This window comes from Meles meles, chromosome 2, assembly GCF_922984935.1.
Source record: "Meles meles chromosome 2, mMelMel3.1 paternal haplotype, whole genome shotgun sequence".
In the NCBI taxonomy this organism is placed as follows: Eukaryota; Metazoa; Chordata; class Mammalia; order Carnivora; family Mustelidae; genus Meles; species Meles meles.
In genome coordinates this window covers 72,587,630-72,611,823 of record NC_060067.1, presented here as the reverse complement: position 1 = coordinate 72,611,823, position 24,194 = coordinate 72,587,630, and the positions used below count along the sequence as shown (strand labels likewise).

The 24,194-nt window shown below is 43.1% G+C and overlaps 1 protein-coding gene across 1 annotated transcript in view; it reads right to left on the bottom strand.

Annotated features, from left to right (window-relative positions):
* Nucleotides 1–1,243: 1,243 nt before the first annotated feature.
* Nucleotides 1,244–24,194, bottom strand: part of TBC1D9 (TBC1 domain family member 9) — a 125,843-nt gene continuing 102,892 nt past the window's right edge. The window contains exons 14-21 of the mRNA XM_045996808.1: nt 19,141–19,239; nt 18,926–18,994; nt 14,616–14,856; nt 8,817–8,882; nt 7,932–8,018; nt 4,659–4,733; nt 4,461–4,564; nt 1,244–3,377 (exon numbers count right to left, since the gene is read on the bottom strand). Coding sequence (XP_045852764.1) covers nt 2,655–3,377; nt 4,461–4,564; nt 4,659–4,733; nt 7,932–8,018; nt 8,817–8,882; nt 14,616–14,856; nt 18,926–18,994; nt 19,141–19,239 — 1,464 coding nt within the window. The 3' untranslated portion in view covers nt 1,244–2,654. The remainder of the gene's footprint in view (nt 3,378–4,460; nt 4,565–4,658; nt 4,734–7,931; nt 8,019–8,816; nt 8,883–14,615; nt 14,857–18,925; nt 18,995–19,140; nt 19,240–24,194) is intronic.

Genomic DNA, 24,194 nt, shown 5'->3' with positions numbered 1-24,194 from the left:
TAGCTTTTCCGTTGGAGTTTTCATAGGTAAAAGCTCCACTGAGGCCAAGGCCCAGCACTCTGTAGCTCAGAGCTCACAGGGATGCCAGGTCAAGCCTTCGAGGGTAGACGCAAGAAGGTGTAATGAACATTAGCCTGGGAATCTCGTCATCACAGAGCCAGCTCAAAGGGGACCACTTAGAGTCAATCACCGTAGGCTCAAGAGGAGAAACTAAAAAGACAAAACAGAACCATTAAAACTTTAAACTTTTTTCAGAAAATGCTCTTTGAAATGCACTTCTGGAGGCTGAGGAGGGTGGGCTGACAGGCCTGTTTGTCTCATGGGCTAAGCTGTAAATAACCAGCTCCAAGGCTCGGGGCTCCTCCGCATGTAGCCTCGAGAAGCAGGCAGACTACACATGGTCTTTACAAAGTGTGTTCCTGCAGCGACGCACTGTGACGGGTCTGAACCGGTGAGGGCGGTATTACAACTCGGCATTCACAGAGACATCCGCTTTCAGAAGGACACACCATTCAAAGCTCCTTTCTCAGCAGTCCTGGAGAATCCTGACTCCTCTGGTTTATCTGGGGCAAGACATTTAAACGCATTCTTACTCCCCTCCCAAATCCATCTTTGATTTTGGCAAGGTAGAGGTGAGCAAGAATATCGGATTTCTTTCTTTTTTCTTCCTTCCTTAGATTTGAAAGAGTGAGTGAGAGAGTGAGCATGAGTGAGGGAGGAGCAGAGGGAGAGGGAGAGGCAGACTCACACTGAGCAAGGAGCCCGACATGGGGCTTAATCCCAAGACTCTAGAATCATGATCCCAGCCGAAGGCAGACACCTAACCAACTCTCCTGGGAGCCACCCAGGTGCCCCTAAAGGTAGAAAACACGTGATGTAATAATGTGTAACCATCTTAAAGTTAAATGAAATAAACTACTGGTCACTCAACTAGATAAAAACCAAATGGTACTACATTGTATTAATGAGGATGAAATGAGGGATTTTCATCCTTTAATCTCTTTTGCAGTTTAAGTTAAATAATTAGATAACTGATAAGCATTCTCTTATTTTAAATATACCCATTCAAGCGTAGATCACTGCATAGTATTTCTTATCTCAAAATATTTGCCCGTAAGCCCTGGTTTACTTAAAATGGTTGCCCAAATAGAATCAGGACCCGCCCCCCCCATCGCCACCCACAATGTTGTGGAAAGAGTCACGTTATTGCCTTAAGCAGGAACTCAAGCACTGAGATAAAAGCCGTATCTGAATATCTGATGTATTTTATTTGTTCACATTGGTCCTACTTGAGGTTAACACTACTTCATTGGACAGTTTAAAAATCATTCTGTAAACAAAATAAAAAACAGCAGCAAGAGCTAAAATAAAAACACAAGGAGTCATAAAGGAATGTGTTGACAGGAATGCTGAATAAGCAAAGAAAATGTGACAATGATGATGATGATTCAACAGGAGAGAACACCTTCAACATCTGTAAAAGGCAAAACTGTAATAGTAATACTTAAAAAAAAAAAAAAAAGCAAGAATCCAAAGTGCAGGTGCGCTAGTCTTCTTTTCCACATCCATTCAGGAAATAGATAGAGCATACTCTTCTTTTAATAAAGTGACAAGTTCTGCTTTAAAACATTCAGGTACATTATCTGGCAGATTTTTTTTTAAAGTTTACATGATCTCTACTTTACATTGATTTAACTGGAAAGATGATCATAAGCGATACATGGCATAATTTCTTGAATCTATGTAGAGTATAGAAATGATAAAGTTTGTTTTAGTTTTTGCTTTATTTGCAGTAACAAGAAGCTGAAGATCCAGTATCAGAAGCATCAGTACTTTTACTCTTTCCAGAAAAGAAAGAAAAACAAAATCCCGAGCCCTCTGTCATCTTTGTTACCATTTTCAGATTCTCTGTAACAAAAGACTGTTCCTTTTCCCTGAATTCTGGTCAGCTGACTTAAATAATCAGAACAGTTTTCCAATGCAAAATCAGTCTGGTATTGGCCCAGACTGATCAAATAGAAGTGTCATTCTGGCATCATGTAAAAATCATTTACACCTTCGTAATTATTTAGAACCTCAAACATTTCCCCCTTGAAACATCTGTCGAATATGATTCTTGAATAGAGGGATTTTATGAAATATATTTCAAATCTTAAAAAACATATTGAATGCTCCCTCGGATGGTATAGGAGTTCCCTCAGCTGACACTGCCTTTTCTTTTTGGGAACATTCTTGTGTTCGTGGCATTTCATTTTCCTATGGATCCAGGTTCACTTAGAAAGCCCAAATACACAAATGGCCGTTGCCTTATTTAGCATTAAACAGCACTATTTTTTTAAACCACGTATACAGCTCAACAGCAAGATTAAAATACACACATATCACAGACAGATTCATCTTTGTTTGGAATCCACGGAATAAACTGTATTCTGGTAAATCCCCCTCCCCCCAAGACAGTGTACCTACATCGAGGCTTTTAAATATTTCTCCAACGGTTTTCATTGTATTATATTATGAAAACATGAGGCTTCAAGCCACGTACTAATAAATATTTAATTTAAAAGGAAGAAAGAAACCCCAACACAGAACACTTAAAAACAAAACAAAACCGCTCCCCTCCCCCACCCCACCCGTCCCCAGTGAAGGCGCAGGTGTCAGCCCGACATGGCGGAGATCTCATAGTCACTGGCTGAGGTCAGGGGCTTGCCCATCATCCGGATGTTTTTTGCACTGGTGATCCTGGCCATCATGCACACGGGCTTGTCAAAGTACTTCACCAGGGCCGGCTCAGTCAGGAGGGAGGCCAGGAACTGCTCGAAGGTGATGGCCCAGTCCCGGTCCAGGCTGGTGCTCCGGGGCAGTGCCGCCGTGCCCTGGCTGCTGCGCACCAGGACCGTGTCCTCCCCGATGTCCTCGCAGTGCAGCTTGTCCTCCTCGTGGGAGCCGGCACTCAGCACTGAGTATGAGGACATGGAGCTGTCGTCCTTGGTATCGTCGTCAGAAATCAGCATGGAGGAGCAGGCCCCGTTGTCCCGGGGAGAGGAGTCCTCCAGCTTAATGTCCTCCATCTGGCCTCCCAGGGAGTGCTCCTCACCCTCCACCGTCAAGCTGGCCGGGAGGGGCTCAACAGACTCCACCACGTACGGCTGGCTGGGCCCTTTCTTGGGGAAGAGCATGCCTGGGATGCCCGGGGGGCAGGTGGGCCCGCTGCCCCCGCTGCTGCCCTCCTTTGCAGGCTGGGTGACAAAGAGCTTGCCGACTTCCCCGATCTCCAGCAGGAGGCTGGTCACCGCTGCCGTGGCGTGGTACAGCTCCTGTTCATTGGGGTCTTCGCTGAACATGTTGTACATTGTCTTACACAGCTCGATAAACTGGCCCTGAAAAGTGATTCGGAAAAACACAAAGGATGTGAGCATCTCATGGGAGGCACAGAGGCAGGACTGAAGAAGACTGTGAAGCTATTTAATATTAGGGCTCCTGGGAGCGCCTGGGTGGCTCAGTGGGTTAAGCGTCTGTCTTCTGCTCAGGTCATGATCCCAGGGTCTTGGGATCAAGCCCCACATTGGGCTCCCTGCTCAGCGGGGAGCCTGCTTCTCCCTCTCCCTCTGCCTAACATTCCCCCTGCTTGTGCTCTCTCTCTGTCAGATAGAATAAATAAAATCTTTTAAAAAAAATACTAGGGCTCCTGGAAAGACTCTGGAAAAGTCCCAGATGTCAGATGAATTGATGGGTTGTTTAAAGTCTCTTTATTCATGTTTGCATTCCACTTAATCTGACAATTTCCCAACATCCATAAACATAGAAGGAATGAGATAATAATCCTTCATGTACCTGTCACCTGGAGTCAAGAAAGACGGTCAGACAGTTGCTCCACTAATTCTTTCCTCCTCTGTTCAAGTACCATAAATAAATCCCAGACGTCATCTCACTTCACATCCACACTTCAGTACGTAGCCCACAGGAGGCTCCAATCCCCTCCCCCATAACACATCTGCTCCTGTCCCTGGACACCCCACTCACATGGTTCATCTGCTCTCCCCATAGGAAACTCAGCATTGTCATCCTGCGTTACAGTTACTTACATTGTTCTATCTGTCGCCTAACGTTTCAGCTTTTTAAGGAGCAAATGCGTTAGATACCTTTATAGCCAAGCACAGTGATTTGCAAACAGCATGAACTTGTCTTTTGAGTATCTGACGGGACTTTTAATACCTGAAATGAGAATGCTTGTACTCTCAAAACTGAGTATTTTGTGACTCACATTTTCTCTGTGGGATTCACGTTCTCACAACAGAGCCTATTTTGATTCACAAAAACATGCACAAAATGGATCCAAACATAGCCTAATTCAATATCCCAAGTTACATTCTCTTTGAGGGGGACTTCTGCTACATTCTTCTATGACTGGAAAACAGAGCTTCAAGGTTCAAAATGAAGAAACTGAAATGTTAAACACCTACCTGATTCAGTTTGGGTAAATCCTTTGCGTTCTTTGATTTTGATTTATTTTCTGGAGTCCAGAGTCTCAGATAATTACGATTTTCTTGAGAATTTGCCCTCTTCCCTAAAACCCAAGTGTTGAAAAATAAGCATTCAAAGGCCAAGAAGCAAGCATCCAACCCGCAGGAAGGTAAACATGCGGAGGACAGCGTCCTCACCTCTGTCCGGCTGGAGACTCACTGTGACGAAGCCGTCATCTGCACCATGCTTCCTTCTGCTCTCCAACCCAACCACTGCCAAGAAATAGAAGAAAAAGAGCAAAAGGTTATACAAGAAACCCAGAGGTTCAGCATTTGTAGTAGGAAATAGAGAAACCTCGAGGTCGGGTTGCCCGATTCAGCAAACCACACCAAACCACACCAAAACCAAAACCCAGTACATGGAGCTAAATTTGAATTTCAGATAAATAACCAATAATGCTTCAGTAGAAGTGAATTAAATAGCACATGGAACATACGCGTGCTAAACAAATGATCTTTTCTTTATCTCAAACTTAGCTTTTATTAGGTGTTCTGTGTTTTATCTGACAGCTCTATTTCTAGGTAATGGTTTCCCCCAGAGTTATTTTTCACAGCTGGGGTTCAGCATAGAACTAGGAATTAAAGGAACGATGTCATGTGGTCTTCTGCACTTGAAAAAATGGTGGTGTTGGCCCAATGAATGTTGATTTCCCTTCCCTCTCTATTACATCATTATTTTAACTTTGCCGACACGAGCCTAGTTTTCTGTCAAGCCCTGCAAAAGATCAAGAACTTTTGAAAAAAGAAACAAAAATCTATGTGGATAAAAAGTAAACCAAAAAATCCTACAAAATTCCTTACATTCATAATCTCGCATTTCAAAAATATGACTTTCAAGGAAACCACTTGTAACTTTTCCTTTTTCTTCTTAAAATGGGACATCACAGGGCACAGAAGGCCTTCAAAGGGGAGAGGTGTAGAACCTCCTCCCGGTTCCCACTCAGTTTGTCAGCTGTCAGAACGCATTCCAGCACTTCTTCCATCATCCAGAAGGTGGCTGGTTTGCCAGATATGGGACCTTCGGTGAATTCAGAATCATGTTAATCTCACCAGCTTTTAAGATAAAGCGAGAATGACGTACTATATGTCACTGAGAAGTTCTTTTCCTCTTTTTTTTTTTTCAAAGATTTTATTTATTTACTTGACAGAGAGAAATCACAAGTAGGCAGAGAGGCAGGCAGAGAGAGGAGGAAGCAGGCTCCCTGCCAAGCAGAGAGCCCAATGCGGGACTCGATCCCAGTACCCTGAGATTATGACCGGAGCCGAAGGCAGAGGCCCAACCCACTGAGCCACCCAGGCGCCCAGTTCTTTTCCTCTTAATGTTGAAAATGATTTAGGAAACCAGCAGATATTAAAAAGTATTCAATATATGGTAAGTTCATGCCATAGATATAATGCGGCCATTTAAAAAGCATGTTTTCAAAACAAACAAGCAAAAAAACCCACGTTTTCAGAGAATGTCTCATGACATAGCAACAACCTCACTGGATTTTTTTTATATATAGACATACATATTATTATAATGACCTGTTATACGAAGAAAAATGACAGAAAAGAAATTATTTCAAGATACTGTCATCTTTGTATCACAAAATTTTAAGATTATCTTTAGCTTGTTTTATATATTACATTTTTAGAATTTCAACACAAAGCAATAGTGGTTTTAGAAAACCATTTTTAGAAAAGCAACTTTTGGTGATGATCAAGTGCTATTGGCATGTGAGCCCTACTGAAGGATTCTGAAACAAGTGGATCCTTTCTGAAAGGAGTGTTTATGAAGAAAGATAGGGCTCACATTTTGCAGCCAAAATACTATTGCCAACAAACTAAGAATAGGGTAGGACACGCTAAGACACCATGCTAAAAGCCTTCCTACATGATGATATTAAATCCATACTACACCCAAGAGGACAGCTATCATCTTCATTTTCACAGAAGGAAATGGAGACTCAGAAATACCAGGACCCACCTGAGGTCACCTGGGTAACAATATACAGAGCAGGAGAGTACATTCTGTCCACAGATCCTACCCTTAACTCCTACCGCCAGTAATCAGGCTGGATCCAGTGCACCCCTTTCTACTCAATCAGAGTAACGTAGTTTGATGGTAGATGCTGACTACACTTACCGTGATGAGCACTGATAAACAGAATAAATCATGTTGTACAGCTGACACTAATATTAATACCGTATATTAGTTATAATCCAGTAATAATAATAATAAAAAAGCTGGTCTGCAACTGCGCTTATTTGGAATGGAGAGATTTAAGAGCCAAAGGGACCCGGGAGGAACCACATTTACTTTGGGACTTGGGTGAAGCCACGAAACTTCACAGGTGATGGATGTGAAGGATGTGATGGATGTGGTGAGTAACTCACTGCAGCGGCAAGTTGAGAGACGCTGCTGAAATTCATACAGGACAAATAGTACGTGACAATATATAAATTTGGAGATGTGTACAATGAGTTGAATGACGTCTGTGTAGATCTGACAACTATATAAAGCAGAAGTGAGCACTTTTTTTTTTTTTTTTTTGGTAAAGGGCCAGAGAGTAAATAGTTTAGGCTTTGCAGGCCATAAGGTCTCTGTCTCAACTACTCAATTCTAACTCTGCGGCATGAAAGTAGCCAGAGGCAATACACAAATGAACAGCGTGGCTGTGTTCCAATAAAACTTTACTTCTAGGCACGAAAGTTTAAATTTCATGTAATTTCCCCCCATCATGAAATATTAGTCCACTTCTGATTTCTAAAAACCACTTAAAAATGTAAAAACTAGGGAGCCTGGAGGGCTCAGTGGGTTAAGCCTCTGCCTTTGGCTCAGGTCATGATCTCGGGGTCCTGGGATCAAGCCCGGCATCGGGCTCTGTGCTCAGCAGGGAGCCTGCTTCCCCCTCTCTCTCTGCCTGCCTCTCTGTCAAGTTGTGATTTCTCTGTCAAATAAATAAATAAAATAAAATAAAAAAAAGGAAAAAGGAAAAAAAACATTCTTCATAGGTTGTGCACACAAATTGTGGGCCACATTTGGCCCATGGGCCGAAGTTTGCTGATGGCAAAGACAGAAACAAGGGAACTCTTTTTGGCAGACATGTCCTGATTCTGGAGAGCAGCCTAATAATAGGAAGATGTTCTTAATGAGCCTGACTAGAGCAGGGACAAGGGAGCAAAATATATAGTTCTTTGGGCCGTGTTTCCTCTAAGCCAGGGGACAAGGTGTACATGGTCCCTTCAGTGGGCCAAGGACCCACTCCCCAGTAGTTGGTTGCCTGACTTCAGATATGTGAAAAGAAAGTAACACAGGCCACTGGATTAGTATACTTCTCTGACTGACTAGCATTAGGGGCAACTGTTTCCAGTGACAGAGGGCTCTATAGAAAAGAAAGAGTACCCCTGGCGAGGAAAGCCGCTTACCGTGTGTGCATTCTGGGGTGATGTCTTCAAAGAAGTACTGAGTTGCTTCAAAAGCAGAATCTGGCTCGTCTTGATCAGAGGATGGCTCTAGAGAGAGGAGGAGAGGTAACTGTCATATTGGCAAAGCTGTGACTCAAAAAAAATGTGCTTTAGTTGTTACAGAAGTGACAAGGGGGAGGGTGAGAAGCTAAAGGTACAAAGGTAGAGTGGGGTACATCACCGGGGGCCCTGAACGTCTTATGGGGGTTGGGGGGCTCACTCCATATTCCTTTTTATCAACCTCACACCAAAGTGTCCCTTTACATCTTCCTTTTCATAAGATTTCCCTAAATTCTGTGAAATGCAGCTTCACAAACCAAATTTCAGAAACTGTATGCAATTAAAGATAATTCTCAAATCTATAGTTCTACCCTTTCTCTATCTTTAATGCGAACCCCCCATTTTTAAAGTCTTTGCTAGCTATATTCCAGCTACAGGCCAACCTTTTCAAAAACCTGAGCTCAAAACCTCTCCATCTTTCCTACTTATTTCTGTCAGTGTTAAAACGGCTCCTTCTAAACTCAAAATCTCGGGTTCCTACCCTCTCTTCTCTTTTACAACCTTTGTATCCCATGAGTTACCAAATGCTATTTGTTCTCTCTCTTGCAGAAGTCTGCTCTTTTCCTTTACAATTCGTAGCTCAGACAGGTAGATGACCACAGATGCAAGCACGTACTGATTCAGAAACCTATGTAGGTAATTACTATCCAGATCACCGTTAGTGACCAGTGAGTGATTTTGTGTGTGTGTCAAATAGGATGTATGCATACAAAAAAGATGTCAAACCAGGTCATAGTTAGGTACATAACTGTAACTATAGTTAGGCTCCTTGTGTAGCTCACTTACCAGGCAAGACATGCATTTTGTACAGGAGTTTGAGTTTCTCTGTGAGGTCCCCGTGGCACGCAGCACCTAGAATCACATAAGTATCAATGTGAAATAGATTGTGTACACCACTAACACCTCTGGGCTTAACATTCCCTGGAAAAACCTACTTTTTGCAAATTGAAGTCAAGATATTGGGTGACAGGAGGTCTGGCCAGCACGTATTTGGGCTAAGAGCTCTGGAACCAGGATGCCTGGTTTCAAACCCTTTGTACTTACCATATGCCCTTCAGAGTTAACCTCTCTACTTCAGTTTCCCCTATATCAGGCCGGATGATAAAGAGAGGATTCTACCAGTGGTCTTGACATCAGGATCAAAGGAATGCGAGAATTAAACATGCTAACATGTATAAAATGCTTAGAATAGTGGCTGGCACATAATAAAGGTGTTACTAATTAAAAAAATCGTATGGGTCTCAACACTCTAACGGAATTCAGAAATAATCTCAAAATATGTTTGAGATTGCTTCCAATAACTCATTGTAGAAATCCCTTTTAGGGCGTCTGGGTGGCTCAGGGGTTAAAGCCTCTGCCTTTGGCTCAGGTCATGATCTCAGGGTCCTGGGATTGAGCCCCGTATTGGGTTCTCTGCTCAGCAGGGAGCCTGCTTCCTCCTCTCTCTCTCTCTCTGCCTACTTGTGATCTCTGTCAAATAAATAAAATCTTAAAGAAAAAAAAGAAATCCCTTTTAGTTGTTTTTGGGATTCTTTCTTCAGCTTAATTCATCCTAATCTACCTGCCACTATGTGACCATCACTTCAATCGAAAGAACCCTGTTACTTCTTCCTTTAAGGTCCATAAGTATTTCAGGAATCAGAAAATCCTCTGTAAAGTATCTAGTCTCAGAGCACCTAGTTGAAGAATAATCAGTTTTGGGAAAAGAGGAATCACAGAATCTGGGTTAGCAGGAACATCAGGGGTTGTCTTGTCTGTGTTCCCCTAAATGTAGGCATCTATCCTCCTTCATGAAAGCCAGGAGAGTCTAGCACCTGCTTGAACACTCTCAAAGACAGGGAGCTCATCACCACCAGAGGCATTCCATTCCACCAATGTATTCTTTACATACTCAAAGTTCTGCAATTTTTGTTTTAGTCTGAGGATCTTTAACCTGCAATCTCAACTTCAGAAAGTCCATGAAGCCCCTAAAATGTACAATTTTGTCTCTATGTACATATGTCATTTTGTGGGGGGAGAAAACGTCCTTATTAGATCTCCAAGAGTCCATGACTCAAGAAAAGATTTAGAACTGCTTCTCTTCCCCTTATTCGACTCTTGAAAGCCAAACAGAATAGGTCTGTTGCCTCAATACAACAACCCTTCAGATTTTGAGGATAACACACCTATCTCCCTCAAGCTTCTTTTCAAGGCAAGTGTGTCTATTTTCCACATTCCACCTTCCCTACTTTTATGCACGTCCACCCTACGGGTCAACTTGTCAATCAATATCTCTCTGGGAGAGAGAGTTCCAGAAGCCTCTAGTCCACTTCAGAGAATAGTGGAGCTGTTCTTGACTCTTCTACTAATAGACCCTGAGTCTGCATTCAACTTTTCATACTCTTTCACTGTGAAGTTTCGTACTGACCACATGCTTAACTAAATCCCAAGATGTTTGCACACCAGTTAATACTCATCATGAAAATGACAGACAGTTATTAATTACTTGCTTTGTGTTAAGTCTCATATTAACATGTCAGTTCACTCTTCTCTCACAAGAATTCTACGAGATGGACATAAATATTATCCCAATTTTACAGATGAGGAAAGTTGAGCTCATTGATGGTAAATACTGTGTTCAAGGTCATAGATTAGTAAGTAGCAAGCCCAGGATTTGGATTCAGATTTGTCTGACCCTAGATCCCATGCTTGAACCCACCATACCATAGGTAAAAACCCTAGCTAGTTTTGGGTTTTGTGTGCATGTGTGTGTGTGTGTGTGTGTGTGTGTGTGTGTTTTAAGATTTTTTATTTTTAAATAATCTCTACACCCAACATGGGTCTCAAACTCACAACCCCAAGATCAAGAGTTGTATATTCCATCGACTGAGTCAGCCAGGAACCCCTAGGTTTTTTGTTTTTTTTTTAATAATCACTTCTTAAAATTTAGGATTTCTGGTTTATCCTTACCAATTTTTTGCCCATCATTTCTGCCTGTCTTATTTTTTAAATCTCATTTTGTCATCTAATGTTTTGGCCGTCTATCAGCTTCATGTAGCCCACACACCAGCTGAGTAGGCCTTTTATCTCTCTCTCTCTCTTTTTTTTCCAGGGTTGGCCTTTATTGAGTCAACTTCACATAGTAAGTCATTCTTTCAGATCCCTAATACTCAAAATATCAGACGTTAGACTTTTGTTGGAAACTTTGGTGAGCAATATTGGTCTTTTTTTTTTTTTTTTTTTTAAACAAGTTTTAATTTGGCTTTCTCCTTTTCTATGACTTCAGTTGCTGACTGAGTCCAGTAGAGGGGGATGAAGAGTAATCATAGTAATAGTAATAACTAAACCTTTTCAGTAAGGCACTGTTCCAGGAACTCTACTAGAAGTATTTAATTTAATCCTGACAGTAACTCATTTGCAAATGAAGAAATGGTCAGAGGTTAAGAATCAAGCCCCATGTACTAGAGAACTCTCCCCTGAAACTGATTTCATTAACCATCAACACATGGTGGGCAGTGTTTAGCCAGTCACCCAATCACCAACTTCAATATACTCCTGTGTTTTTTGTTTTTTGTTTTTAAGATTTTATTTATTTATTTGGCAGCGAGAGATACAGTGAGAGAGGAAACACAAATAGTGGGAGATGGAGAGGGAGACGGAGAGAGGGAAGGACCCAGATGCAGGGCTCGATCCTAGGACCCTGGGATCATGACCTGAGCCTTAGGCAGATGCTTAATGACTGCGCCACTCAGGTGCCCCTTGCACTTCTGGTGTATAATGAGTTATCTGTCAAATGACTGGCTGCGTCATGACATATTTACAGATTGCCTTTCAGCAACACAACTGGAAAAGGAGACACAGCTCATTCATGGCTTCTGATAGTAATCCTTCATTTCTAATTCCATGTAGACCATCTGTTCATGAATTTCTAGAGGGAACTTTCTGGGGACTGACATTAAAATTACTGATGCATCTTTTCCCAGAATTCATCTTTTAGTTTTTAAAGGCTGAACAGAATTTCTCTTTTTTTTCTGTCTCTGTAACTAATAATTGGCCCACATAACTAGCAACAGTTCTGAGCATCCTCCCTCCCAGTATCTAGGGCGAGACTGACTTACTTTGCTCAAGAACGCGACTGCATTCCAAGAAGCCTAAATACTCTTTCCCAGTGTTTTCACTATCCCAGACAGCTTTCGTTTCTTGAAGATTTTAAAGGGAATTTTCCTTACTGGAGTCACCGAACTTAAGCTAAACATTTGTCTCTATCACTTTCTACATGCCACACTGGTCTCCTTTTCCTCTTTATCCTTGTCCAAAGCTAATTTAAAAAAAAAAAAAATCTCCTTTTGATAGCCACCAATCTGGTAATAAGTAGTTACCTTGGGGTGGAAAAGATGAAAAGAGGGGCGAAGGGGCCTTTAGCTCTGTTTCGATTGTTTCTTTTCTTTTTTTCTTTTTCTTTTTTTAAAGTGGAAGGTACTTATGTGCTACTTGTGTAATTAAAAACCGAGAGCTCCCCCTTCCCCCAAAAATATCCTGTTTGCTGTCGTCAGCACAGAGTAATGAAAAATGGGTGAGCGATCCACACAGACATACCCTTGTCTGAATCCTGGGCCCAGCAGGTACAAGCGGAGCTGTTCAGTTCAATAAGAAGTTAAGTATCGACTCGCTGAAAACTAACGTCCCAGCAAGTTACTGAACCTTTCGGCGCTTTCACCTCTTTAACTGAAAATGGGGATGACAACAGTAAGCAGGTGGGCAATAAAGCATGATAGTGACAGCACAAACTGTGCCGCTGCAGTGCCTGGGTCCAAACTCCAACTTTGCAGTGGTGCACCCAAGGCAGATTAAATGTACATAAAGCATTGGGTAAGCACCTGGAGAAGAGCAGATGCTGGGTAAACGGTAGTTACCATTACTACCCCCTCACAAGGCCCCTGTTTGGATTTAGTGATCAAGTACAAGTTCTAAAGCATCCGAACAGCATCTGCACTTAAAAATGGCTAGTTCTGGGGCACACAGAGAGCTCAGTTGGTTCAATGGCTGCCTTCGACTCAGGCCATGATCTCGGGGTCCTGGGATGGAGCCCCGCGTCTCAGCAGGGAGCCTGCTTCTCCCCCTCCCCTTTGCTCGTGCTCTCTCTCTCTCTCTCTCAAATAAATAAAATCTTAATAAATAAAAAAAAAAAGGCTAGTTTTTCCATGTTCCCCTTTAAGCATATACAGGAGCACTTTACACAAATAATTTTTTTCTTCAGGGCATCTCAGCTATACCCCTTTGCCTGTTTAAAAACCATCAGCTTCTTCTGGCCTCTAAGCCCTCTAGTCATTATTCTTAAAGAGTTAGAGCACTTTTTTGGCATCATCGTTGGCTCTATGACTAACCCCTTCATCTTTCCTAGGGCATATTGTTTTAAAGTACATGGCCAAGGTCACAGAGTGGCACGACTAGAATCAACTTTTTTTTTCCTTCTCTCCTTCTGGCAGCCTGCCATAATGCACGCTACAACCACAACCTCCTATCTGGCAGGCCAGGCTCTACTACGCTATAGATCTTCCGCTCAGTTACAAACAGAGCAAGAGTTCAAAAGAACACAGGACAGTCCTGCTAACGCAGAATCATGGTCAGGGAGGCCGACGGGCAGAAACCACGCACTGCTTCTGAGATGGGGTTTCTCGCTCGTGATGGACCATCCTTCCTCCAGGTAAAATGGAGAGAAAAGACCTCCATTTAGACTGCAGCACTGTGGTTTCTTCCACCCTTCATTAAAGACATTATGAAATGTTTTTATAAAATTTTATGAAATACAATGTAAATATAGTTTTTGTCAAAGAAAAACAATCCACCCAAATATTTCTTTTTCTCTTGTAAAGTTATCATGGCCTGTGGTTTCAGTGTTTAACTTGACATTTTACTGTCTTGCAAATTCTCTGATAATGTATTTTAACTAGGACTGAGAACTAACTCATGCAGAAGGCAGTGCTTTAATCATAGAGTACCTCCATTCACTAAAAAGAAATGTCAGCACTAGGGGTGGCTGGGTGGCTCTGTCAGGTAAGCGTCTACCTTCTACTCAGGTCATGATCTCAGGGGCCTCAGATCGAACCCCGCGTCGGGTTCCCTGCTCAGCAAGGAGTCTCTTCTCCCCTTCCTTCTGCCCCTCCTCCCAACCCGTGTGTGCATGGGTGCATGTGTGCACGCTCTAATAAATAAGATCTAAAATAAATAAATAAAGAGGCAGGGACCCTGGGTGGCTCAGTTGGTTAAGCGGCTGCCTTCGGCTCAGGTCATGATCCCAGGGTCCCTGGATCACATCAGGCTCCTTACTCAGTAGGGAGCCTGCTTCTCCCTCTCCCTCTGCCTGCTGTTCCCACTGCCTGTGCAATCTCTATCAAATAAATAATTAAAACAAAAAACAAAAAACAACAGAAAATGTCACTGGCAGTTTGCACACCTTAAAATGTGTTCCTCTGCCCTAGAAACCCAATCTTTGGAGGCAATGTGGGGCTGGGGCCCTGCGGGCAGCTCCAAGAGCCACCAGCAGTGGGGCAGGTGTTCCTGACCCATGGGTCCCCTCCAAAGTCACGCAAAAATGTCACTGCTTACTTAGCCCAGAGACAAACTCTCGGAAGTTTATCAGAGAGTCTCCATTTTCATCTAATAACTGGAACAGGCGGGAGGCCAGCACTTCCGAGTGAGTTCCACAGGCCCAGGGAAAGAGGAGAGCAAACATCCCCTTGAACTGCTCAAAGTCAATGCGATACTGCTCAAGGTAAGGCAGGCTGGGGTCGTGCCGGTCCAGTGCATTGCTGCTCCCGCCCCAGTAGCAGCTGGTGAGATGCTCCGCCTGGAAAAGGAAAGAACAGGAGGATTGATGGGGTTGCGATCTCATAGCAAATACCAGGAAGAAAAGGCCCTGCCTGACGTTTGGAAAAGGGCTTTCAGTCAACCCGTCAACCCGTGTGCATCTCCTGGGGCGTGGTGCTCTGGTGTCAGGGCTCCTTGTCCTCTCCTTGTTCTACACAGATCTCTGCCCGACCACCCACTAACTCCACGTGGACCCCCTCTGCAGCTTACATCTGGTATGGAAGGTCCAGTTCCATTCCTGGAGGCAGGTGAAGAAAGGGACCCCCCCCGCCCACCCCACATCACTGCCCATGGCCCTCTGTTTCTCCTCCTCACACACACACTCACAAGCATTTAAAAAAATAACTCCTGTGAAAAGACACACAATTTTGTTATTTAAAAAAGTTAGATAGAATGTTAACGTGAAAAGGTTCTGTAATTTAATCAGACCACCATGTTTTCTAGGTGAGGATGAGGAAGCCCGGAGGCTGAGTGGCTCTCAGAAGGTCAACTCGCTCCTCAGAGCAGAAGCATGATGATATCGGGGGTTTCTGAATTCCTAGTTCACTGTCCCATGCACCCCCTGAGTCTTGGTCACCGAAGTGACATAAATAGCATAGTCACAGTACTCAAGCGACAAATACGCTGTCTTCTTATTGCGCACATCTGAAAAGAGCTCTAGAAAAATTACGAGTAGGAACCACCAGGGTGAGGAGAATAGACCTCTGGAAACAACAAAAAGCTTCCTGTTTCTTTCCTTGGAAACAAGGCAGCCTCTTACTCATAAGTCGTATTAAATCTGGTAGATATGTGTACCCATCCATTCTAGGAAGACCACAAAGATAAAACTCATAACAGAAAAGCCCAGAAGGACACCCCTCCCCTGACATTTCCAGTTAGCTCTGGATGGTAGATGGGAGAGATGGAAGGGGCATGAAAAGGAGGACTTTATTTTTACCTTATTCCCTATTGTACTATCTGAGTATTTCACAACAGTAACATATAAATATTGCAATAGAACAAAAGCACTTTCCAATCCGATCTTTCCCCCTTGCCTGGGAGCTGTGTAAGGGGGGAGTCAGTCGTTGTGCGCGGTACTTTGATTTTGCTCTCACTTCGAAAGCAGCAAAGCCCAAATGTGTCTTCACAATTGTTTACTGGGAATCACAGCTAATGGACTGAAAGAGAGAAGTGGGAGTAGGCGAGAGAGGAAGGAGGAGAGGTGGGAAGCAGAGCCAAAGCCAGGTTTCCACAAGGCAGCCTCTGGAGAATGAAGGAAGCCATCAGATTTCACCAGGGCTTAGGGACTGCATTCCTGGTGGTGAGGTCAGAGGGCGGGCTGTCAGAGAGAGGCAGGCCGCAAGGACTGAGCTGGAAGGGGATTCCCGAAAGCCCTCTGTTGGGGGGGGCGGGGTTGGTGATCCTCCCTCTCCCCAGGGGTCCTCTTTACCTGAGCTATGGATAAAGGTTGCCCAGAGCATTTCCTTCTAACTAAAGCATTCAAGTTACTCCGCAACCAGGCTTGAATGTGGGTCCAAGCACTTTCACGGTGTTCCCAACCATCAGGAGAATACCAGCCTGTTCCTTGATTGCCCCCATACTCTGTCATGTGGAGACCAGGGACATAGACATCCAAAAAGGACCAAAGGATGTATTTAGAGAGTTCGAGATAAACTAGGGCAAAGGGGCCTTGAACTACATTTTCCATCAAATGTGCCTCAAGGTGGCAGCCTTTGCACCTTTTTCCTCCAAGTTTAACTTTTTAGTTTTATATTATTATTTTTTTAAATTTTAGTATAGCTGACACACAATGTTACATTAGTTGCAGGTGTAGGCTTAGTGGCTTACCAAGTTTCTGAGCTCCTCGGGAAAGGACTGCATCTTTCCTTTCTATCTGGAGAAAACCCCCCACTCCATCCTGGAAACTAGCTGTTTGAAGGACTAAAGAGACTGGCAGAGGGTCTGATAAATACTGATGCCTCAATGTTTGTTCTAGTGATTTAAGGCCAATTAAAGTGTTTCAAAGACTCAAAAGAGAGTCCATAACTGAAGTTTTTATCTTGGTTTCCACAGTATCTCTTAAGGCTCCTTCCCAGCCCCGACACCAAGTCTCAGATTCTTTCTTGGGGAGCTGGGCAGGTTTGGGGAACTCCTGTTTGTGAACACAGGCTTAGGGCAGGGCTTCGGAGTCTCAGGGCAGTGTGTTTTCTTCAGACATATCATCAGGGTCCACAGGACACACCTGATACCTGATGGTGCGCAACCAGATGGTGCGGGAGTGCCCAGGTAAGAAGTCATGGCTTCAGCAAACTCCACATCTGGGACTTGCACACAACCGGCCTCATCCTCCTTTCCCGGGCATCCCCCAAGGGCAGCCTCCTCTTTCTAATGTCAATGTCCTTCCTGTTACCTGTTCATGGTCTTGCTGCCTCCAGCTGCTACTCTCACTTCTGTTCACTTACCCCAAAGCCCAGCTCTATCCCCTACCATCCCGCCAAGCACATTTCTTCTGGTCCTCAGCATCCCTTTAAAATCTGATCTTAACTGGATCCTTGTATCTTTTTGTTTTGATCCAGGTTGGCTCATTGCATTTTTCCTTTGTGAAACCAAGAGGGACCCTTTCTTAGGTATAACCAGCTTATACTGAGCAGTTAGTTAAGGTGTATGGATAAAATATGAGAGGGCTGGCACACTAGAAAGACTTCACCACCAAGTGCCAAATAGAGGCTGATGGGGGAGAGGGTGGGGTCCACTCTGCCAGTCACACTGCCGGGCTACACGATGGGCATCACTAACCAGCTGTGAGACCTCAATCTCTTTGCACCCACATCAGAAACAAGCAGAGATTATGAGCTTGTATGAGTAACTGATCACTAATTTATCTATTCAACACACATGTTCAGAACACCTGCCAGGCAGAGACACTACAGTAGGCACCAGTGAAACAAAAAGAAATACAATAGAGGTGGGGTGCCTGGGTGGCTCAGTCAGTTAAGCATCTGCCTTCACTCAGGTCATGATCCCGGGGTTCGGGATTGAGCCCGGCATCAGGCTTCCTGCTCAGTGAGGAGCCTGCTTCTCCCTCTGCACTTGCCCCTGCTTGCGCTCCCTCTCTCTCTGACAAATAAATATAATATTTAAAAAATGATGAAAATATAAAATAAAGGAGAGGTGCTCTTCAGTAGCTAACAAGCAAGCAGGAATATTAGTAAAAACATTCTCAGCTATCACATCCCCCGATTCTAAGAGCTATTAGTATTCAACCCAGATCTTTGTTGTTTTATGCTTCCTGCCATCTTTGCAGTCTTCCAAAGAGTCAAGTTTAGCTCTGGCAGTAAAAGGCACTACAAAAAAGAAGCTGCCCAAATTAGAAATCAGATAAACATGGCATCAGCATAAAAGACATCTTTTTAAAAGTTTTCTCCTGCTCACAGCCACATTTTTGCCTATGAGGTGATAATGATAGTTAGGACAAAGTATTTTGTTCTAGAAGAAAAAAAAATCTACTTTGTTTTATTTACTAATAAAATGTTTTGTCATTCAGGACTAAGATTGGTATGGACTGAATTATGGAATGAAAACCACAGAAATTTAACCAACCACCTTTTCCTTAGACAGCTGTACAGCCTTATTCTGACTCTAGCTACATAGTTCTTTTTTAGTGTGCTTTAACATAGTTTAAGATAGGAAAGCTCTAAAGGTGCTTTAATACAGCTTAAAATTTAAAAAAAAAAATCACAACTTACAATAATTTCAGGCAGCATTTAAACTCAATTGCCATCATTCCCATGAGTATTATAAAGTAATACCCTTTTTGGTCAAGTCCAAGGAAACAGCTAAAATATTACATGGAGTGGAATAGAGCTACCACATTGGCTTAAATGACTGATAAGAATATGTTTACTTCTCATACTAAGCATTCCGTTTTTTACTCTCAGTTCTACATATTTATGCATTTTGATCTTCATGCTGTCCCTTATCCATTTAACAGAAAAACCTAGAACTAACTGAATCATTAAAGTGAACTCTTTTATTCCCCTGGCTATACATGGATTTGCTTTGAAACTCACCTTGAAAAGAGCATAGAGTTCTTCCAGCTCATCAATGGTAAAGGAAGTTTCCGTCACAATTGTCCGGACCTATAAGAAAGTCGACACAATGAATCACACAATTTCAAAGATATTATAGTGGAAAAGTTCTGATTTTCTTCTTTTAAACCATCTCAGTCTGTCCAGCAGGAGTTTATGGAGCGTGAAGGGCACCTGCTGTTTTTCAAAGGACTTACCACGTTCCGTTTTGTGGTATCCTCCAGCGTCTGGATCACCTTCAGTCTCTGTTTGAATCTCATCTGCTCAATCAAATCTGCCCGGATGGTTCCAAATTTCTAGAAGGGAGCAATAGTGGTATTTCTGAGAAATCTGCCAAAGTACATAGTATCATATCTGCAAGCTTTATGGAGACACAATCCGGACACAGAGAAGACAATTCTTGTGAAAGGACAGGCATCCTAGACTATACCTTCATTTATTTGAAAAGCAATTTAGCAACCAAAGCAAATAACAGGAAATTCTCATGCTTCTTAACTGAAATACATGTCAAAGTCAAATGGGTCTTGCTCAAATCGACAGCACTTAATAGAGAAGAAAAGGTTAAGTAAGCCTACAAGGGCCATTTGTGTAAGAAAAAAATGCTCCAAAGGAAGAATTTTCTTGACAAGAACAAAGGAAGTACCTGAAGCTTACTATTAGCCTGGGAGGTCAAAAGAAATGTTTGTATGAGGCTCTCTGTTCCTGTTCTCCAGCTCAGTAGCATTTGTCCTCGGTCAGAAACCCACATTACCTCTGGATGGCAGACACTGTGGGCTAGCTACCTTTCCAAACTCCAAAATGCCTCCTATTACCCAAATGTTTGTTGAATGAAACTTCAAAAGCCAAATGAGCCTTTCAATCTGAAGACTGAGAAAGAATATACAAAGTTTTCTATCTCCTAATGGTGCAAAAGAAAAATAAAGAAGTTCTGCTTAAAGCACGAAGCGTGACCCATGGAAGCAATGGCTGCCATGGTTCAACACATTGGAAGGATAAAGAAAAAGTTGACAGATAATATCAAGTGTTGACAAGGTTATGGTACAACCAAAACCCTCATATGTTGCCGCTCAGAGTGTCAACTGGTACAACCGTTTGGGAAATCTGTCTGCAGTATCTACTAAATCTGAGTAGATATATATACCTACGACACACCAAATCCTAAGTACCTCCCCCCCAAAAGTATATATGTTTTTACAAAAGACATATGCCGGAATATTCACAATGCCACTGGTAGCCAAAAGCAAATAAGTACTAAAATGCTTGTTAACAGTAGAGCAGATAAATAAATTGTGGCATTATCACACAATAGATTACTACACAGCAATGAAAATGAACCATTTCGATAAACCTCACAATCATGATGTTAAACAAAATAAACCAGAACCAAAAGAGCTCATTCAACCTAAATGGAATTATACATTTGTGAAGGATGTTCAAATGCAAACACAATTAGCCTGCGGTATTAAAAGTCAGGAGAATTACTGTCTTTGGATGGATGGACAGTGACAGGAAGAGGACACAAAGGGCATTTCTAGGATGCTCGTATTGATCTAACAGTTATAGGACTATGTTAAACAGAGGGTTTAAAGAGTGCCTATGGACATCTGTACCACAGAATCCTACCCAAGAAATAGGATTAAAAAAAACCCACAAGTATTTTATATAAAATAACAAGGATGAACCTCATAGAAATTATAATGAAGAAAAAAGACATCTCAAAAGACTGCATATCGTGTATTTTGTTTATGTAATAATCATGAAATAACATTACTATAGAGAGACAGAATAGATTAATGTGTGCCAGGATTAGCAATAGGGTGAGGGAAGGGTGGATGCAGCTATAAAGGGTAATATGACAGAGTCTTGCGGTGATGGTACACTTGAGTATACTGACTACCGTGGTTGTTACGCAAGACTATGCACGTGACAAAACTGCATAGAGCTACACACACACACACACACACACACACACACACACAGATGCAGATGTAACTGGTGAGATCTGAATAAGGTTGTTTGGGTTGTTAGCACTGGGGCAGGGGGGCTGGGAGCTGGGGGAAAAGGGCTCATGACTTCTTTGTACAATTCTTTGTTACCTCCCTTGAATCTATAATTATTTCTAAGTGAAAGAGTGGCTTTGAAGTTATGGTGTAACATTTTAGGACAGAACATGATGGATCAATCTGAAAAGTGAGTGATAATCAGAGAGTTGAGAAATTACCGTTGCGTTTAAGAATACATCGGTAGAGAGAGCGCTGCGCTTTTTGAAATTATGAAATGAGGGCTGGCCTTATCTAGCCAAGGCTATTGTGAGACGTACCTAATGGTTGTCACACAGACTGGCCGTTGTCTTCCCAATCTGTTCTCCCTTCATGTATATAGCTCAAAATTTTGGTGACTACCCAGATGTTCAGTGAAAGGCTATTTCCCAGTTTCCCCTGTGGCCTATGGCCAGGTGACTAGACCTTGGCTAACAGGATGTGAGTAGAAACTTCATGGACAAGAGTCCATGAAAGGAGCGGAGCACACCCACCCTATCTCCTTCCTGTGGGGATAAGACATTTCTTACGAGTGAGTAAGAAATAGCCTGGGTCCCTGATACCACTGAGCTGCACACAGTCCTGAAACACCTACGCAGACTAAAAGTGAGAGACAAACAAATTTCTATCCTGTTTAACTCTATTTTGGAGTCGGTTGGAATGCCTAGTCTGCACTCCAAGTAATACAAGATCTAACACTTATAAGCTGCTCCTTAGAGTGCCTGGCAAAATTCATGGTTCTGTCTTAATTCCACTTAATCCCATCCTCCGGGTTCTCCTCATTCCTCACTGGCTACTTCTTCTGTCTCCTCTGCACAACTTCCCCCTCTCTAAAACCTGGGGAGCTCCAGGGTTTGTCTTTAGACCTCTCCTCTCTATCAGCACCTACTCCTTGGGGACTCCCGTCACTGCTGACCCCCTCTCCTGTCACCACGCTAGTCTAAGCCTCTATTGCTCTTACCACAGCCTCCGAACTGATCTTGCTCCCTCGAAGACTTGCACCTTTCTATTTCTTCCAGAAGTAAGAGTGTTCTGTCTAAAATCCGTGTCCAATGACACTACTTTGCTGAAAACACCAGGTGCTTTACAGCAGGTCAGATTCCAAGTCTTCACTAAGGCTGACAAGCCCCACACGCTCTCCCTGCTTCAGCAGCTACCTCTCCGATCACCTGCCACCAGCCCTTTGCTCCTTCCTCCAGTCACAGCGGGCTCCTGCTGCTCCTCAAACGTGTCATGCAGGCTCCCTTGCCAGCCGGGACCTGGGAGCTGTCTAACCTCTCGACCTGGAACGTGCAATCCATGGGCTTGCTTCCCCACGTCATTTGGATCCTGGCTAAATGTCACTTCACCAGAACAAACCTTCAGAGAAACAGCACATCCACCTTTTACTCTGCTGTGCTTCTTGAATTTATCATTTGACCTCATGTTTGGTTTTTACTTCTTATACCTATACCGCGTTCCCCCCGACCCCTGCTCACTAAATGAGGGCAGACACTGTGTCCCCTGGAGCAGAGGACAGGGTTGATTTAGTACGTGTTCGACAAATAGTCGCCAAATATATTGAATCCCCATGATAATACCAGGAAGAAAGCGCTTTCCTCCTCCCCATTTCAGAGACAAGCAATCACAAGTTTAACAGAAACTATTAACTCGCCCGTCTACAGAGCTGGTAAAGTATTTACTGAAATGGACATGCTAACGACAGAGAGCTGGGGTTACTTCAAACTGGGCACAGTACGCCTTTGATTAACAACGAGAAAACACTGTTGTGAGACAGAAGGAAACTCAATTTTATTGTACCTACAACTGGCAGAGCCATTATAGGCCATGTCATGGGCTCCTTACCATAACCTTGTGAGTTGGTACTGTCATTTCCATTTTATAGATGGGAAAACTAAGGTTCACAGAGGTTAAATAAGTGACCCAGAGTTCCGTAGGGGCTGAGCCGCAAGTCTGAGGTTCAGACACCAGGTTCATAACTCCATCAACCTACATTCTCTCTAACAGTACATTCTTCCCTGTCTCTGCGTAGATTGGAACATAGATTTTTGGAGCTATACAAAATCTGACTCAGATTCATGTTCTTTGACTAATTAGTGTGACTACACAATCCAGTTGGGTCCTTTGAACCTCAGCGTGTTACTCTGAAAAATGAGATCCCAAAACTGTCCTGTACAACAGTTGTTAGAGACAGATGTATTAAGTACCAATATAGGGACACCTGGGTGGCTCAGTTAGTTAAGCATCTTCCTTCAGCTCAGGTCATGATCCCAGTGTTCTGGGATTGAGTCCCGCGTTGGGTTCCCTGCTCAGCGGGGAGTCTGCTTCTCCCTCTCCCTCTGCCCCGCCCCCTGCTCATGCTCTCACTCTCTTATAAATAATAAGTAAATAAATAAAATCTTTAAAAATAAAATAAAAAATAAATTTAAAAGATATATGGACTCTGAAAAACAACCTGAGGGTTTTGAAGGGTCAGGGGTGGGAGGTTGGGAGAACAGGTGGTGGGTGATGGGGAGGGCACGTTTTGCATGGAGCACTGGGTGTTGTGCAAAAAGAATGAATACTGTTACGCTGAAAAAAATAAATAAATAAATAAAAAGGGAAAAAAAAAAAAAAAGATAAACTACCAATAATAGTCACTAATATTAAACACTGACTTGATAATCTTTGCAGATTGCTTGAGAAAGAATTATTTCCTCCCAAGCCTGACCTTCAAAGAGCCCTATATATTTATATTTAATTAACTAGATCTAGTTGTTCCTCAACTAGATATGGATCCCGCTGTTTGGTAGGCAGGACCCTCTCCCTGGGACTGGCTGCAGACGGAACACAATGGAAATAAAAGGACTCTTCCATCTGAAGCAAACAGTCCCAACCTAAAAGGAAACCACGGACTCCAAGTTCCTGACTGGCTATTTCTGGAGGGTGTCTCAAGGAAATGAGCAATGAGAATGACTGGGTCCCTCCCTCTTCCCTTCTCCCCCTTTCTCTCCCACCTTTTGCAGGGACTCTGACAGAATGAAATGCGAAAGACAGGGCCAGCAAAAGGTGGCTCAGTAGACCCTGGAGCTAAACATTCCCCATGACCTGAAACACGGGCCCAGGTGTAATACTCTCTCCCAGGTGGCGCCTTTCAGTTCCGTGAAAAGAACTAATTCACTAATGTAACAATCCTTTTCTAACAGAAAGAATTTAGTGATGAGGGTGAAGGA